This window comes from Mus pahari, chromosome 2, assembly GCF_900095145.1.
Source record: "Mus pahari chromosome 2, PAHARI_EIJ_v1.1, whole genome shotgun sequence".
In the NCBI taxonomy this organism is placed as follows: Eukaryota; Metazoa; Chordata; class Mammalia; order Rodentia; family Muridae; genus Mus; species Mus pahari.
In genome coordinates, this window is record NC_034591.1 from 48024474 (window position 1) to 48042467 (window position 17994).

Below are 17994 nucleotides of genomic sequence, written 5' to 3' on the forward strand. Positions count from 1 at the left end.
TTTCTCTTTCTTTCTTTCTTTCTTTCTTTCTTTCTTTCTTTCTTTCTTTCTTTCTTTCTTTCTTTCTTTCTTTCTTTCTTTCTTTCTTTCTTTCTTAATTGTTTAGAGAAGGAACCAAAATAAGCATTTGAATCAACTTCTTTGATTGGTATCTAGTATTTCACTGAGAAGCTATACTGTAATTTATTTAACAAGTCTCCAGAAGGTTGCTATTCATGTAAGCAGGTAATTTTTCCCATACTTAGAAAGAGTAGTGAGTGTCTGTAAATGCTAGTTATGTCCTTAAAGGTAGTTGGGATATTTTTGCAAATAGGTCTTCAGAACTATTAACTGATAGAAGTAGACTTATTTTCTGATATGTACCCAAAGAAGGATTGGCCAACATTTTCTGAAAGGAACACATAATAAATATTTGTTAGGCTTTACACCTCACTGCTTTTTATAACCCCAAACCCAGCTGTAGCTCAGTAGTCATTTTTAAACAATTGAAAATATTAGGAGGTGGGGGTGTAGCTCATTGGTAGAATGTTTGCCAAGTATGTGTGTTGGCCTAAATTCAATCCTTAGTTCCATTATCACTCCTCCTGCAACCCTTCCCTTCCAACACACACACAAAGGTGTGTTAATGCCTAGGAAGCTCTCAAGGCAGTCTAATGAAGGTCCTTATGGCCTGGGGCTCACACACCCACAGTTTGAAGTCGAACAGGCCTCCCTAGTCAATTCCAAATAGGGGTTATTCCACAGTTACTGTGTTGTACAGGAGCTAATTGTACAGGATATCACTAAAATAATCTGAAATCCTTGAAAAGGTAACCCCACGTCTTCAATGGGGTACTTCTGGGTCTCCTAGTTGAATTATGAAAAACTGTAGATGAGTCTTTGTCAAGAGGGTCACTGAGAAATCTGAAACTCAGCTAAGGATTTTCTTCTACATTTGGCCTGCTGAAAAATTGGTTTTCATCATCTGCTTAAGCAGCTTTATCCCTGAAAGAACGAAATGCAAAGGAGGCCTCTTCTTGTCTCTCCAGGTTAGCAGAGAAGCATGTTCCCTTCACAGCGATTAGCTGAGCCTGCCTGAGACTTTTGTGCCTGTTGTGGCCTGCCAGTTCCCTGCCTGCCTTCCCTGTGGCGTTTTAGCTGATCTGTGCAGTTTGTAGCCATATGGTCCCCTGAGCACGTGGCTTGGCTTCCCTGTCCTTACTGCTGGATCTGTGGGCATTGCAGATTTCACAGACCTCAATAGCATTGTTGGGGGCAGGGGGAAAGTGCTTGTCACCAAGAGATGTCTTCTCACTGCCCTACTTGTTAGAGACCTCTTGTTAGTTCTCTGCTTGATAGCATAAACAACTCAACATTATGTTTTGAAAAGATGTAAAATTACTCAAACTCCTTCCTTCAAGCTTATTCTTTGAGACTTTGCTTGAGAGAGCACATGGTTGGCTCGCATTGAGAGCCAAGGCCAACATTGGAGAGCATGTTGTAAGGCTGTAAGGTAGCTAGGAGTGCAGCATGGATCTGCTAGAGTGGAGGCATATAGTCAGAATGGACCTGACTTTGCCCCAGCCACTTTTGCTTTGATTCCAGTTCAAGAATTATTCAGCATCATAGCTATAGATGTTTGTTATGAGGTTTCTGAGATCCCTTACCCTAGTTTATTTCCTTGAAGAATTTATCCCAATAGGTTTACCATGGCATGCCATTACAGTGCTATGGTGTACTGTTTCCTGTGCTTGTCATCTTTGTATGGCTTGCTTTAGGGAAATGTCTCTGTAAGTCCTTTGCCTGCTCTTCAGTTTTTAAAAATTGTTTGTAGTGCTGGGTACTGAACTCGGGTTTTTTTCTTATTTTTAATTGCACTGCTTGATTTTGTTGTTAAATTATAGGAATTTTGCAAATATTATGAACATTAAGTCTTTGTCAGATACATGATTTAGAAATGTCATCTTACATTTTGTGGGCTGCCTTTTACTATTAGTTGTACTTTGGTGCACAATCTAATTTACTATTTTCATTATTATGTTTGTCTTTGGTTTTTATATCTAATAGATTATTGCCAAATGCAAAACAATGATGTTTTTGCCCTGTGATTTCTGTTAAGATATTTAATGTTTCATATTTAAGTCACCGATCCAGTTTAAGTCAGTCTTTAGTGTGGTACCAAGGCTCCAGCTCGATCAATTGATCATGCTTCCGTATTGTTTCTTGTAGACTGCCTTTCCTCACCTACTGAATTCCCATCCTTGTCCACAGCCATCTGACCACAAATGCAAAGCTTCAGTTTTGCCCTTTTCTGCTGGTCTGAATTGCCAAGTCTTTATGACAGTACTATGTAGTTTCTATTATTGTAGCTTTGTAGTAACTTTTGAGATAAAGAAGCATGTGCTATCCAGTTTTGTTATTTTTGCCTATTTGGTGGCCCTTTGAGCTCCAAAGTGAATTTTTTTTTTAAACATGTTTTTCTATTTCTGCAAGGCCAGATCAAACCGATGTCAAACACCCTGTCAGACCACTTTGGGTGCTCATTTAAGTAGTACATATAGTAAGCCATGAACAGTACCAATTGGCTTGTTAGCTTACTTTGTTTCTTAATACTATGGTAAAATACCCTGACAAAACTTAAACAGTAAATGAATACTTCTAGTGTTCATTGGCTCTTCTAGCTTAGGCTACCAAACTCGTCCACATTCTAGTCACAATATATTTCCAGTGGCCTAAGAACCACACAGGTTTGTCACAGCAACACCCCACACCTGCTACTGATTTCTCTCCTAGCTTTTATTTCCTCTTGCTATAGTAAAACTGACTAAAAATAACTCACAGGAAGTTTCTTTAGCTTATAGCCCATCATGGCAGGGAAGTTGTAGTAGAGGGGCCTAAGGAACTAGTTTTATTGTATCCAGGGTCAGAACAAGGTAACATTGAAGGTGTGCATGCCAGTGCCCAGAGCCTGCCTACTCTCCTTTTCATTCTGTCCAGGCCCAGGCTGTGACTGGGTGCTGATGGAGGTGCTCATGGTGGTGCTAGTGGTAGTGGTGGTGTTGATGGTGGTTCTGGTTTATGATTGTCTCTCTTTGGTTAACCAACTTAAGAAAATGCCTTACAGGCATGCTCAAGGACTAATCTCTGGTTGGTTCTAGATTTTGTCAAGTTTACAACAGTATCAATATGTATCACACATAGCCTGTGCACACAGATTACCTGTAAATCTGTGAAACATTGCATCTGAAAAGAAAGTAAAAGTAGTTAGTTACATTTGTGATTTTGTTAGAATTGTATCAAATTTAGAAATTGACAAAATCAAACCAACCAACATCCCAGCAAAAATAATACTGACATTGGCAATATTAGATTGTATTCATAACCATGGATGTGTTTCCATTTTTTTGTCTAGCAGTTTTTATCTGTGTGCATGGTAAATGTGTGCAAGTGTGTGTGCAGGCCAATAGTTAGGTAAAATCGCTAGCTACAAAGTTGCTGAAATCCTCTTGTTCCTGACTCTCAGTACTGGGATTCTGGGCATGCCTGTCACACTCACCTTTTTCAATGGGTGTTGTGAGAGTAGAGTCATCTCAGCTGAGGTCCTCATGCTTGCCCAGGGAACGCTTTGCCTACTAATCGACTTCTTAAACTCCCTCAGTGTTTTATAGTTTGCACTGTATACATTTTTACTTCCTTGGTTTTTCCTAAGCAGTTTGCTGTTTGTGATACTTGCTATTGGGGATAAAATTTTGATGTTATTGTTAGTATATAGAAATTACTGATTTTTGTCTTCTACTACTTTATTAATTCATGAGTTGATTTAATAATATTTGAGGAATCTTGGAGTTTTCTTCATTTATGTCTTATGAACAGTTTAATTTTATTACTCTCCTAAAATTTGTATGCCTTTTATTTATTTTTCTGCTTAATTTCTAGATTTATGCTGAATGCAAATAGCTTTTTGATAAAACTTTAAGACTGACCAATATATTTTCATATAGTCATTCAGAGACGGCAAAATACAAACAAATGAAAAATTTGTCACTTACCTGACCTTTATCAAAGGACCTGCATGATGATAAGGAAGTTGTAAGAATGGTTTAGCCAGAACATTAGCCTCCACTGCACTGCAGATAACCTAAGACTTGTTTGGAATATTTCATTAGCAGTCCAGTTTGCAGATGAATTAGAAGAGACTTAGGAATATTCTTAGGATGGTTCCAGAACAGTTAATGCTGAGAGTCCATTGCTACCCTAATGTCCTTTGGTAATTTAAGTGACTGTGGTACATTTGTTATAATGAATCAATATAGATATGTTGGTATTAAATGAAGTTATCACTTTATTTAGATTTCTCTTAATATCTTTTTTCTTTCTCATTAATATTAATTTTGCTTATTTAACCTCCTTACAGCATCTTAGACTCTCCTTGTTTTCCTTGTGCCCTTGTTTTGAGGAGTTGTGAGGTAGTTTGTAGATGTCACCCACCCGTAGAAATTTTGTCTGATGTGCAGCGTAGCATTCTTTTAGTTATCTCTAATAGTATTTGGTTGTACCAGGATATTACTATGATAATTAACTTTTTTTAAAAGCAAGCTTGCATTTGTACTTTTCTGATGGATGACAGAGACTAAGCATAGTACATAATCCTAGGTAAGGGAGAGAAGTCAGATGTCAGAAATCATTGAAGCGAAGGGCATGGATTTCATTTCTGATGGATGGTCTGTCTCATCAAAGGGCAGACTCCGGTTGTCCTGTAGAAGCCCTGTTTGGTTTGATGGGCTCTCTGCCTCTTTCTATACCAAGATTGGTATAGAGTTGTTGTTGGGTGTGTGTGCAGTGCTGACATATTGGCGGGTGTCTGTACCTCAGAAGGCGGCTGCAAGCATGCATCAACTGATGCATGCTGCAGGACTCCTCAGCGCCAAATAGAACAGCCCCTGGATTTACAGTGAGCATTGGAGGGGGCCTGTGCAGATCGTCACTATGGCAGGGGACCAAAGAAAGGATCAGTATTTCTTTTTTCCTGACACAGCTCAGTAGTTCTCTTGACAGTGGTAGCCTTTAGCCCTTATCTTACCATCATGAAAATATTTTTCCCTTTTCAACTAGACTTCAAGTGATGCAGAAGGAATTGGATTTAGTGTGTGTAATCTTGAGTCCAGATGGTGACTTCTTCCTTATAGATTTCTGCTCCTGAGCCTTGGGTGATCTCTTGGTGTGTCTGTATGAGGATGGTGTGGTTAGAGATCTGTAGCTTATACTTCAGTTTTCCTGATGAAAAGCTCCCTGAGAAATATAGCTATTCAAGTGTGGTCTATAACTGAGGTGATGAGCAGGCTCTGGGAAGGATCCACTCTGCATTTTACTTACTGCACAGTTTGTGTCAATACCCAGTAGTTTATCGCTTCTTCCATGTTTCTGTAAGCAATTGCTGTTTGCTGGGCAGTAATGACACAGTTTATAGAGGAGTAGACCCCCCTACACACAGGCGCACACTTCCTTTCTTCCCTCCTGCCCTCCCTCCGAAAGCTGAGCCTGGCATCCCTTGGCAGCATCTGAGTGCACAGCTCTGAAGAGGAGGTTGCTAATCAGGGATATGCCAAGCAGAGAATCTGCTGCTGTGGCCTAAAATTTAAGCTTCAAGAATCCATTTGCTGCTGTCGCTAACATGTTATAAGGGGTGACGAGCACCAACCTTGTCAGAGGGGATGCTTAGATCCTCACATTCTGGGAAAGGGGGAAGGTGTGACACTGGGATACTTTCCCTAGTGTCCTTGCTCTCTGAGCATGCTCACAAGCAAGTACTGTCAAGATATTTTTCATGCCTTGCTGTAAGGAAGTTCTGTATGTTTTTTTGGCAACTGACAATTTAATAAGATTTAATTTGAGTTTGAGAGTAAGTACAGATCTGTCCAAGAGTAAGATTTTCGAAATATTGTGAGATGTGTGCATTTGAGATGACTAAAGATTGTCTTATTTTCCTTTGGGTATCCTTTTGAAAGAATTATTGACTGGCTAGGAACTGTTTTGCTGGTATTGCTTAGAGGGATTTTTTTTCTTCTCTTTGTTTTCAGTTAGAATAGTAGACTAGCACACGTCATGAATAGGACATGTCATGAAGCCCACAACCCTCAGATTGAGACATAGTCATGGGGCCCTTTCTGTTTGGTCTGTTGTCCACTGTTGATAGCTTTGGGAAGGAATGTTATTGATAAGAATTCTTGGCATTAATATGTCTAGAATCTATATTTTGGTTGTATGTTCTGGACAGTAAGTACCTGGTAGGTTTTTTGTCTTGATTTTGATAAATGTAGAAAGCTCTTGGATTTGGAGGGTCTTGGTACCTTTTGATACTACCCAGTTCCGATAACCAGCCCTAACCCTAGTTTGGCCTCATATTATATATTTTTATTACCACTGATCTTCAAGTTTCTCTGTCCAGGAACAGTTTTGGTTCTGACTCTAGGTTTGACACTGACTTTTGCTCCTTTCAGAGTTGCAGGTTAATCTTAAATGTACAGTAGAAAATTAACAGTTCCTAATTTTCTTTGGTCTGGTTAGATCCTTCATTATCTGTGGCCTTTTCTCTATGCTGCTTCCATTACTCACAGTGGTCAAACCCAGACCTTTCCGTCTGCCAGCCACAGCCTGCCATGCACGCACAGCTGGGTTCTAACTGGCATCTGTTTCCTTCTTTCTCTTTGGTATACTGAGCTACTGCCACTTTCTGTCGTGCATATTTTCTAACTTGGTTCTGCTGTTTGCTTATTCTTAAGACAGTCCCTTAGAGCATTCTTTATTCTTTTTGGTATGTGATTTGCTGGTTCTTTGTAAAGGTGGAGAATAGATGTTTTTGATGGGTCTACAAATAAATGAGAGTATTTGTTGCTGAAGTTTTTAGGCCTTCTAAGAAATAGGCCTCCTTTAAGACATTTCCCAGTGTTCCATCTATCATGGGAACAGACAGTCTAGGTGCCCTTTTTTTTTTTTTTTTTTTTTTTTTTTTGTTTTCAAGACAGGGTTTCTCTATATAGCACTGGCTGTCCTGGAACTCACTTTGCAGACCAGGCTGGCCTCGAACTCAGAAATCCACCTGCCTCTGCCTCCCAAGTGCTGGGATTAAAGGCGTGCGCCACCACGCCCGGCTTAGGTTCTTTTGTTTCATGCATAAAAGAGAAGTTTTGTCTGTCTTCCCTCCCTTGTGGCAGCTGATTCTGTAGTTCAGCCACTCAGAGGTTCCTGATGAAAGAAAGCATAGATGAGTCTGATTTTTCACTCTGCAGATGGAGTGGATGGTGACCAAATTTTGTAGTCAGCTACTTCCTTGTAATGCTCGCAAAGAAGGAAGAAAAAGAAAAATCCCAAACAGCTTTGAGACAACAGGGTTTGGATAGAATTGGGTGAATTGTTGACTGCTGGCTGTATTATGGGTTCTGGTCATAGCCAGGGTGTGGCATTGTCCCAATGAGAATGGCATGTTACTCTGTACACACTGGTGGAATGCTCTAACCTTCACAGAGGCATGTTTGTGCTTCTGTCCTTCAAATCCATATCCTTGTATCCCAGCCTGGGAGTGAATCGTTTCAGCTGAGAGTGGGGTGAAATGGTAATGATTTTTGGTTTTCAAACCCAGACATGTCCGTAGTAGCATTCTAAAAAGATAGCTTGTAGAGTAGCTGAGGTAATATTTTAGCAATTTACTATTTCTGCCTGTGAGATTAACGGCTAAGCTGCTTCTTCCCTGAGCTGAACTGACAGTTCTTTCTGTCCTTCACGTACCTTTGATTTTTCTGCTTTTTACTGGGGCATCTCATTGGGGTTCTGTCTCATGTAGTGAGAGTGGTACCCTTTTCTTGTCCAACCCATGTCTCTTTCACTAGAGCCATTGAGTTGGGATTTTGATTTGTAGTTTTAAACTTGCATCAAGAAAAATCTCAGTAGACTGGCTTTAGTGTGTTGGTTTTTACTGTTATCCATGTTTAAGCAGGGTTTTTACTGTCTAGCCCTAGATATCTCATTTTGGAACTTAAACTACAGTCCCCACCAGCCTTAAGCTCAGTGGTCCTCTTGCCACTGCCTCTTGAGGGCTTAGACTGTAGGCATGCACCGTTGCTCCTGGCTCCGATTTCTAGTCTTTTAACCTGCTAGTTAACCACAGAGATAAAGACTGATCATCTTTGTGAATGAAGCAGTTTTTGTTTTACTGAGAGATCGTTATACGGTTTGGGACTTGAGTATTATTGTGTATTTTCTCTGCCATTTTTGGTAGGAGAACAGTATTGGGTCTATTACAGATGGCTACCTATCTCACTTTCATGTCTGATTGTGATGGGCCTGGCTCTTTGCTGGGTGGTGAGGACTATGGAAGCCAGTTCAAACATTGTTGCCTTCTTCCTTATAGGTAATGCAGGTTTTGAATGCTGATGCCATTGTTGTGAAGCTGAATTCTGGAGACTACAAGACCATCCACCTGTCAAGCATCCGACCACCAAGGTTGGAGGGAGACAACATACAGGTGAGAACAGGAAGTGTACTGGTGGCATTTCTACTACAGTGATGTAAAACACCATGGCTGAGGCAGCTTGGGGACGGCAGGGTTTCTTTGCTGTGTGCTTCAGAGGAAACCATGGTAGCAAGTACAGTGGCAGTGCGAACTGCGTGCTGTTCAGAACCTGAATCGCACACACAGTGTCTGTAGGAGAGGTATGAACACACACATATGCCATAAGGCTTTGAAATGTCAGAGTCCACACCCAGTCACATGCTTTTAATATGGCTTCTCCTAGACCTCCCCAAAACAGCACCCCGACTTAGGACCAGGTGTCCAATTACATGAACCTATGAGGGCCTTTCTTACTGTTATCACTCAGGAAGCATCTGCACTTCTATAAAACTAGAGAAGAAGCCAGAAGTGTGACTTCAGTCTGTGAAAGGACAAGTCTTTGACATTCTCCAAGTAATAGGCCTTTTTACTTGCAGCCAACTCCTTAGTTAGCCTCTGCTCTGGTGACACTTGGTATTCCTCCCTAGGGAGCTGGAGAGCAGTTAGGGGTGGGATATGGGAGATGGTAGGTGAATTTTATTTTAAGATCTTATATTTCTGAGAGAATAAGATGGAGAAATTCTGTATTTTACTTATGTAGTAACAGGGTCTGTTTTTGGTGGTCGTTTTGGTTTGGTAGTTCCTTCTGGTTTTGCTCTAGGTAAAATGAATCTTTGTCAATGTTCTCTAGGGTCACCTACTCATCTTTATCACTGCTAACTATAATGTTTTGTACTATTTGCTGAGTCTTTAGACTGAGCAAGTGCATGTCATGTCTATATAATTACGCTTTGTATGAAATTGCAATAAGAGTTGGTCTTCAGTGTGCAGCTAGGTAGTTTCATGGGTAGATTTTGTGGTTATTTGATTGGAGTTGGTAGGGACAAGAATTGAGGTTGAGTATTTTCTTGGGTTTGGTTATAGCTTGTTTTTAAGACCATCATTCTTGATCCTCTTCCTTCTGATAACTTAAGTGATTATGTTGACTCGTTATAGAATCAGGCCCTTGGTGAGTGCTCATGCCACAAGGGCAGTTTTTATGAATTAAATAACATTGTTGAAGGTAGTGTTGTGAATTATCTATTTTTTAATTTACCTCATTTGTGGTTTTCAAGATGTGAAGTTTGCCTTTCCATTTTTTGTGCACACACATGTTACAGTGCATTTACAAGCTGAGGTTCAAATCCTATTCCTATATGTGAGGGAGTTTATAGATAGCCCATAAGAGTAAAATCAAAATATCATAATTATCTTTTGAATCAGATCATGCATAAACACACATAGGATGGGTGATTTCAATGTCTGGCCAATCAGTTCATTTGCTCTCTTTTCTTTGTAGAGGAGGCAATTTAATACAGCAAATAGTATTGTGGTAAGGTTGAAATTTTAAATGCATGAAAGCTTAGACATGCCAAAATGAGGTTGTTTCAGTAACTGTGGCTGTGCCTCATTGCACAGAGTAAATATACATCTCCAGTTTGATCAGGATTGGGAGTAGTCCACGCTTCTGCATCTGTGCCCTGCAGTTGGAATTAAGGTTCCCACAGCAACCACAACTTTGAAATTCTTGAATGTTAATTTTTATGTCTGCATCATTAGCCAAAGCATTATGTTAATGTAGACTATGTAGCTGGATTTTAAGCAGTTTTTAGGGGATGGTGCATGTTGAACTTAGGTAGAGTAATAGGTTTTCTGAAGAATGAACTAACCTACTGAGGACTCTTTCCCAGGTGCCTTTAGAACTCCTAAGGTGTTTAAAGATACTTTTCTCTTAGCTCGGTGGCCGATGGGCAGTTGTTGATTTTATTTGTTTGTTGTTTTCCTAGCTCAGGTTGTAATCTGATAATACTATTTCTTACTTCCTACCAAAATGAATTACCTCTTTTCTTTTCTTCTACCCAACCCCCCTTCCTTTTCTCTTCACTTTTGAGATCTTACTCCATTTTAAGAAAGTTCTAAGTAAGGCTTAGCTATAATAGTCAGCAACATATGGCTTTTGAGAGAAATGAGGACTGATTGTCATTATTTGTTCATTAAATTCCTCTGGAACAATGTAGGAAGGGATCCCATTAGAGATCAGTGATAAAGCACACATGCACACACACCAGCCCCAGCTTGGTGGCTGAGGGTACTCTGTAGGACTCGGGTGCTTGCTGTTCTGGTACTTCCCTAAGAAGCTGGTATGTGTGCATTCAAGGACGAGAAGTAAGCACATAAGAGGAAGGCCAGACCAACCCTCTCATGGAAGGCACACAAGCCAGTTTTATTTGTTGCTTTAAATTTTAGCTAGCTATATTTAAACTAAAATACATTAACTTATATATATATATGTGTGTGTGTGTGTGTGTGTGTGTGTGTGTGTGTGTGCACGCGCGTGTGCGTGTGCGCATATGTGTATATGTTAAAACATATACAGAATATTTCATCAACATTTAATGAACACTAAAACATTAATGAAATAGACTCTCCCTACTAAGACTAGGTTTTACACTTATATCCATCGCAGTTCTTTTTAGCATCGTTCAAGGTTTTAGTGGCTGATGGGCAGCTGTTGATTTTTGTTGCTTTTTATGGACAGCATAGCTGGAGAAGCTGAGATGAGTGGGTTAGTCACCATCAGTATTTACTCGATTCCTGATACTGTTCTGGGACATGAAATCTTCTCTTGAACTTTGAAGCATAGTAGAAGCACATAAGTAATTTCACTGCTACAAAAAGTTTCAAGTTTAGGAAGAATGTATAGTCTGAGGGTTTCTTTGAGGAAATGACATTTAAAACATTGATGACAAGAATCAGGTGAGTTTGGGGGAACCAGAGAATGTACAGCCCCTGAGGATAGTGTGTGAGTGGCATGCCACCTGAATGACAGGATACAGGCAGGGCCAGGATGTGTATGTGTCCTGTGAACATTTCCGGACATGAAATGAGGGCCTTGATGATGACTAGTAGAGCAGGTAGCTAGGTGCTAGGGTATGAAAACAAGGAGGCTTGGTCGGTAAGCAAGGGTCAGACGTCAAGAGTTTATGCTATGTTTTAGGTTTTGTCTTGAGGAATTTTAAGCTGAGGAGAAAGATGTGTTCAGAGTTAAGAACTATTATGTCAGTGATTTGACTTACAAGATATGAAAGTAATTTACATTTGTACAAAACTAATCTATTAGGAGTAATTTTGGATTTTCTTTTGATAAGCCTTAATTGACCAAATACCTGGGGAGACTGTGACAAATGAGAACTGTAGCTGTTCCTCCAGCAGTCCCTCTGGGTCCTGGAGGATTCAGAGGATTTTCCTTCCTCCTTAAAAGAATTCCCATGAGCTCTTACAAAGAACACGAGATTCTCTTCAACATTTATTCTAAAGTTTACAAAGATTTACAATATGGGTATAGGAAGAAAACTTGTCTCTAGTTCCCAATGGTGTTGTAATTTATATAGATGTTGAAGCCTGGGCAGCAGACATAACTAAGAAGCCCAATTGAGCATTCAAGGTAGAAGTAGCCATAGTGGCACACACCTTTAATTCCAGCCTCTTGTAGGCAGAGGTAGGTGGATCTCTGTGTGTTCGAGGCCAGTCTGGTCTATATACAGTTAGCATGTCAGGGCTACATAGAGAAGAAAAAAAAAAATTCTCTTTTGTTATTGTTGTTGTTTGTTTTGTAACTTAAAAAATATTCAAAGTAGAGCTATTATTATTGAGGGTTAGTACCTATGATAGTTCATTTGGTATGTTAGTACAAATCAGAAAGGGATGTCCTTTCCCCTAGAGAGCCTCAGGTCAGTCAGTGCTTGGCATACAGAATGGAAGCTGAATTTCAGCTTCTGTTCTGTCTTTGTCCCTTTGGCTAGATGCCCTTGTGTAAGATGCAGCTTGCACAAGAATATGTTCCTGCCCTAGTTAGGCCAAGATCTGGTAGAATCTCCAAGGAAAAGATAGTATATTTTTGGGAGATGGGGAGTAGCCCTGTGGTTTCAGAAACCCTGAATGCTAGGATTGTTTGGGGATAAAGGTATGTGGTAGGTGGATTGTACCAGGCCTCCAGGCATGCACTTGGGAAATTACCTTTTGTCTAAGTACCAGGTACTTTCTTGAGGGTCAATGGCTTGGAAATGGAGAAAGGTATAATCCAATTGCTTATGGTATGAGCACTCTCTTAAGCAAAAGAGCCATGTGGGAGAGAATACAGATGCAGGAGCTGGAGGATAGATAACAGAGGAGACTTGAGTGAGCAGTGTGATGGGCAGGCAGATGGCCTTAGCAATTCCTGCCATACGGCCACCTGAGCTCCAGATGAGGATCCAGTGAGGTTACTTTTAGAAAAGTATGTGGCACATTCGCTTCACTATTTCTCTTCCTCCTTCCCTAGAAATTTTAATCTAATGATAGACTACTAAACAAACCTTCTGGACATCTAGAACTAGGGCAGTGGGGTATGGGGTGGGGTCAGGATGGTATAATAGGAAAAGTTGTAATTTTGGGGGGCACCATCTCTTACATTTTACAGGAAAACAAGGTTTTTGCCCGCGGCTAACTGTACTTTCTCCCTTCTGCTCTGGTTATTTTCTAATTGAGCTGGAGGAAGCATTTAAAACACTTACCAGAGCAACTTCTTTTCCTCCTAGGGCTTTCCTGGATCGCCAGGCAGATCCTGTGTTGTGACTGGAGTGTGGTTTGTGGTGGCTGGTGCGTTGGGAGGATTAAATGCATGAATGTGTGTTGTTAGTCCCTCAGAAGTATTTGGGTGGGTGTGACTGCAGGTGTTGGTCTTGCTTCTGGATTGTTCAGGGTGAATCTAGTGTCTGCTCTTAGGAGCTATGCACTCCTTCAGGCTGAAAGCCTGTTTACAACTTAAATGTGATGCTCTTGTGAACCTGCACAGGCATTGGGATTTCTCTATAAAGGCAGAGCTTGCTTTATCCAGTTGTTTGCCATAAAGAAATAAGTCTTAGGGAAAGGCTCTGGCTTTTCTGAGCTGCTGCCTTGAAGGAGATAGTACATTGTGCAGTCTTAGGGCTTCCTAGGGAGCTCTTGGCTTTGATCTGAAACTGGAAAGCCTAGTGCTCCCTAGCCCAGAGCTTCCATAGGCTTTGTGTTACACTTGGAGTGTTAATGACAAAGGAAACAGCCTCCAGGCATCCAGTGAAGGGGCTGACTTATTCCCTCCTGAAGTCTGCTCTTGGAGTGCTATTGTAGTTGTTGGCACAGAGAGATGGAGCTGAAATTTACCTCAAAAACAGGTACAGTGTTTGCTCAGCCCCGGGTGTTTCGTGGATTAAGTTTGCTTTTGGTTGCAGAGCCTCTTCTCTGGTTCTCTTGTGCAGTGTGTCTGGCTCTCCCTTTCTCTCCCTTGGACTCTATCTCTGACTTGGTACTCAGGAAAAAGTGGAAATCCAAGGGTAGAAGCTGGTACTGCACTGTTATTGCTGTCTGTTCATTTCCATTCCCTGTCCTTGAGCTTCTTCACTCTGAACTCACCACAAAGATTCTTTCACATCACGGCCTGTAGATATTCAGGCTTGGGCAGTGAAGGGTCTTTCTAATCTTGTGTCCTTGCTGCTTTTACTTTGGGTGTCTCTCCCAGGTCTGTGCCACCTGGGATTCTTGGACAGGCACTTTGGTAGAGAGGCACTTCAGGTAAGGACATTACTAAGGATGCTCTGGGAATCACAAAGGCTTTTTATCAGAGGCAAGGCAGCTTCAGGTTCTGATAACTCCATCTGTTGTGTAGGACCCTGGTGTGCTTTGCCATTTAGACACAGTTACAAGTGGTTCTCAGCCCATTCCCTCTAGTTTTGACTTTTGAAAGAAAGATGAGTGGTCCCTCTGGATCCTCAGGCAGACCATGTGGCCACTAAGATGCATACCAAGAGAAAGCCGTGAGCTTGGAGTCCCTAAGCAACGTACAGGCAAACCAATAAACCTGGTGACTGTGATCTCAGGCTTGTAACTGGGAGCATAAGGCAAACAGAAAATTAGAGAGGGACTCCAGCTTGGCATTAAGGACCTTGGAGACAAGCAAAAGTGCTTTGAAATGGATATAGCATTCCACCTGTTTCCAATGGAGAGATTTGGGGACTGTGGCAGCGTGATCAAAAGACATGGAACTTGTCAGAGTGCTGGCAGAGGCTTTCTGTACCTGGTTCCAAATTGTTTGATCTAGGCATTTTTGAGATGAACACTTGAAACTTCCTTTATTGAAGGCTGAAAAAAATTACTATTAGGAAACGATGGGTGTAGCTTACCTATTTAAGATTCCAAAATGTGTATGTGCTGTTTTTAAGATTAATATCTAGGTGCCATCCCTTAAATCACTGCTGTGATCTGCTTCTCAACTGGAGAGATCACTGGCCAGCAAGCCTGGCTCCTTGTGATGAGGTCAAGACACTGAGTATCTAGACAGAGAGCAGCTTCCTAAAATGGACACTCCACTGATCTTTGTTGGTGCATTTTAAACTGGAAAAGACAGCATGTGCCTGTCTTGTTGCATTTGATTTCTTTCTTCTCTGTCTTACAAATTATAGTTTCCTTCCATTCCTTGAGCCAGAGATCCCCTTGCCTCTTTCTTTCAAATCATATTTTGTGGGATTTTAACAACCTCCTGGTGGGACTTAGTGGTTAATCCCTTGAACCTTGTGCACTTACCTTTTTCAGCCCATCTCTCTCTTCTCTGTTCCTTTAATCATCACTATCACACAGTTGTAACATTTTCAACTTATCTAAATCTTGCTCATGCTGTGTGTTCATGTTTCTTTTCACTTCTCAGTCCCGCTGAGCTGTAGTAATTCTCCGTTGTTTCTGGAGTTGGCGGCACCATCATTTACTGTTCTCTGACCTCTTTATGTGCCCTCTGTGCTGAGGGTAGCCCTCTGTCTTGCTCAGGTTCTTAAGAATCCTGTTAGGTCAGAGACTTCTTTGTGTATACACAGGCCTTTCCTTCTCTCTAGCATGATAACTGTTTATGTGCATGCCTGCTTTTCTCTGTGAAGTCTAAACACCGCTGAGGACAGGAATGCCATTTCTCATCTTTATCTCCCCTTTCAGAATCTTGTAGAGAGTACTATGACCATAGTAGGCAATTATCAAACGTTTAAATCATGTCTGCTGAGGCATAAGAATTTCATAGATTGCTTTTGAGTGGGCATCATTTTGCCTACTGGAAACCCTCTGTTAATCTCTGGATGCCTCTGATAGCTCTGTTCAGCTGGGGCTCCTGTACTGGGTTCATAAGTCCCAGGAGGGAGTCTTGGCTTTCCTGTTTTCTCCTTCCCTCTTAATTGCATTGCTTGGTTTTGCTGGGTAGTTTACACCTGGATTAGATGTTGGCAGCTACATCATTTCCCCCACTGTGTTAGCCTAGCTTCTGCCATTGCTTAACCAGCCCTGCCTCTTCCTGTATGGTTTCTCCTTAATGTACATCCTATTAGCACAGTGTAGCCTGAGTTCAGTCTACCCAACGGGTTATTTTCAGGATTTTACGTGTCTTTAAAGATCCGTCCCTATTTGACTCTGTCTTTAACACCTCTGTTCTTACTCAGGGTTTTCCAAATGTCTTCTCCCGGGTATGTTGGTTCATTGGCGTCTTTAGGTGGACTTTTTACTCAGGGCTATTTTTTTCCCTTTTCTGTTGTCGACCTTGTTGGTTGTCAGATTATTTCTTTGCTGGAACTAATTTTAAAATGAGCTTTTCCCGTCATCTTTCTCTCTTTATTTATGAGGTGCTGATTGCAGAACTACCTACACTGTGTTTAGATAAATTACTTTTTTTTTTAATGTAACATTTATATTCAAGGCAAGTTTAGTGCAGCCATCCAATGCTTTGCAGTTTTGCAGGCCAGAGCCGCAGGCTTCATTCCGTGGTGGGCTAATTAGTTTTGGGCTGGGAGGATTTTTGTTCTGTTTAGAAACCAAACATTTAAGTTGCTTATATATTCTAGACTCTGTGGTTCTGAGAAATTGTTTTTATTAACAAGATATTTATAATTTTAGGTGTGTGTGTGTGTGTGTGTGTGTGTGTGTGAGAGAGAGAGAGAGAGAGAGAGAGAGACAGAGAGAGAGAGACAGAGAGAGAGAGACAGAGAGAGAGAGACAGAGAGAGAGAGACAGAGAGAGATGGCCAGTAGGTGGACTGTGGATGGAATGATGGATTATGGATGGAGCGGCGGTGCTTTACCCCCACTGTTTTCAGCAAAGGCTTTTCAGTGCTGACTAGAAAGGGAAGCTGAAGGACACAGATGCTTGCTCTTTCCCCAGCAACTGACAGGCCTATTGGTTAGGCATATTTTTGGTGTCACTTTTCATTTTAGCCTTTCTTTGAATATCTGCAGTCATTTTATAGGGCGTCCACATTTTATAGTCCTAACCCACCCACTACTATGCTGTGTGGCTGGATGGGCTTACGGTGTTTTATTTATGTCCACCTTGGTGGAGGGCTGCTTTACAACCAGACCGCTGTTCAGTTTAGCTGTGAAGACATTCTAGAAACTCCGTGTTCTTTACTCTGTCATTTCTCTGCTTAAAGTCAGTTTGTCCTTGTTTTGATGTGAGGCCCTTGGTAAGGCTGAGCAGCATCAGCAGCATATGATGTAGGGGCATCTGATAGGCTTTCTGGCTCCACACTGGTCCTCAGTTCCTGCTTCTGTCAGTGCAGAGGCTGGGAAATCTGTACATTAGATGGTTATAATTTCTAGTTTCTGCTCACTTGCTTGCTTTTTGCTTTTTTCTGTCTCTATGCAGTTTGATTTTCTGGGTCAAGTAGATTCCTCATTTCTTCAAGTCTGTTGCAGGCTAGCCACCAAGCATGTAGTTGGTACTCAGTTATATAAGGTGCTTGAATTCTCAGTTGCTGTGGTAGCTCCTGCTCATAGTCATTGACTGCAGATTGGCAGAGTACATTGACCCTTAACTGTGATTCTGCCATTAGTCCACCAGAAGGATATTTTCTTGATGACCAGGAGGCCCAGACTCTTTCCTTGGGTGGCTGCATTTTGTAAGGTGGGCTGCAATTAGGAGAAAGCCTCCTCCTTATTCATATGAAGCCTGCGTAGCATCTGCTTCTCCAGCTGGATGGCTAGTTTTAGATGACTGGTGTGCAGGAGCTGTAGGTGGAACTTTGTAAGGGATTGCTGGTGTGTGGCTACCCAGGATTCCCTTGTCAGCCTTCTGCTCCTCCAGGCTTGGCCGTGAGGCCCAGGCCCTATGATTTGGGGTGCAGATGTACTGCATACCCTCATTGGAGCTTCTTTACCTTTTACTGCAGCGGATGGGAGAGAGCTCACTATGTTTACATGGCAGATTGGCAGACAGTGTCATGTGCTAGTTTGACGGTAGGGATATCCAGATTATTAGCCCAGTTAGCACCTTATTGTATTTACTTGTGATTTCTTATAAAAAGGGAGGAAGCTCTTTCTGGTAGCACTTGGCTGGTCCCTTCCAGCGTGTATTAAATCTCCAGCTCAGCGTTTTCCCAGGAAAATGTC

At 41.4% G+C, this 17994-nt stretch overlaps 1 protein-coding gene across 1 annotated transcript in view; it reads left to right on the forward strand.

Moving 5' to 3' along the window:
• Snd1 (staphylococcal nuclease and tudor domain containing 1) overlaps positions 1-17994 on the forward strand; it is a 405547-nt gene that overhangs the window by 50771 nt on the left and 336782 nt on the right. The window contains exon 10 of the mRNA XM_021191040.2: positions 8384-8497. Within this exon, the coding sequence (XP_021046699.1) occupies positions 8384-8497 (114 nt within the window). The remainder of the gene's footprint in view (positions 1-8383; positions 8498-17994) is intronic.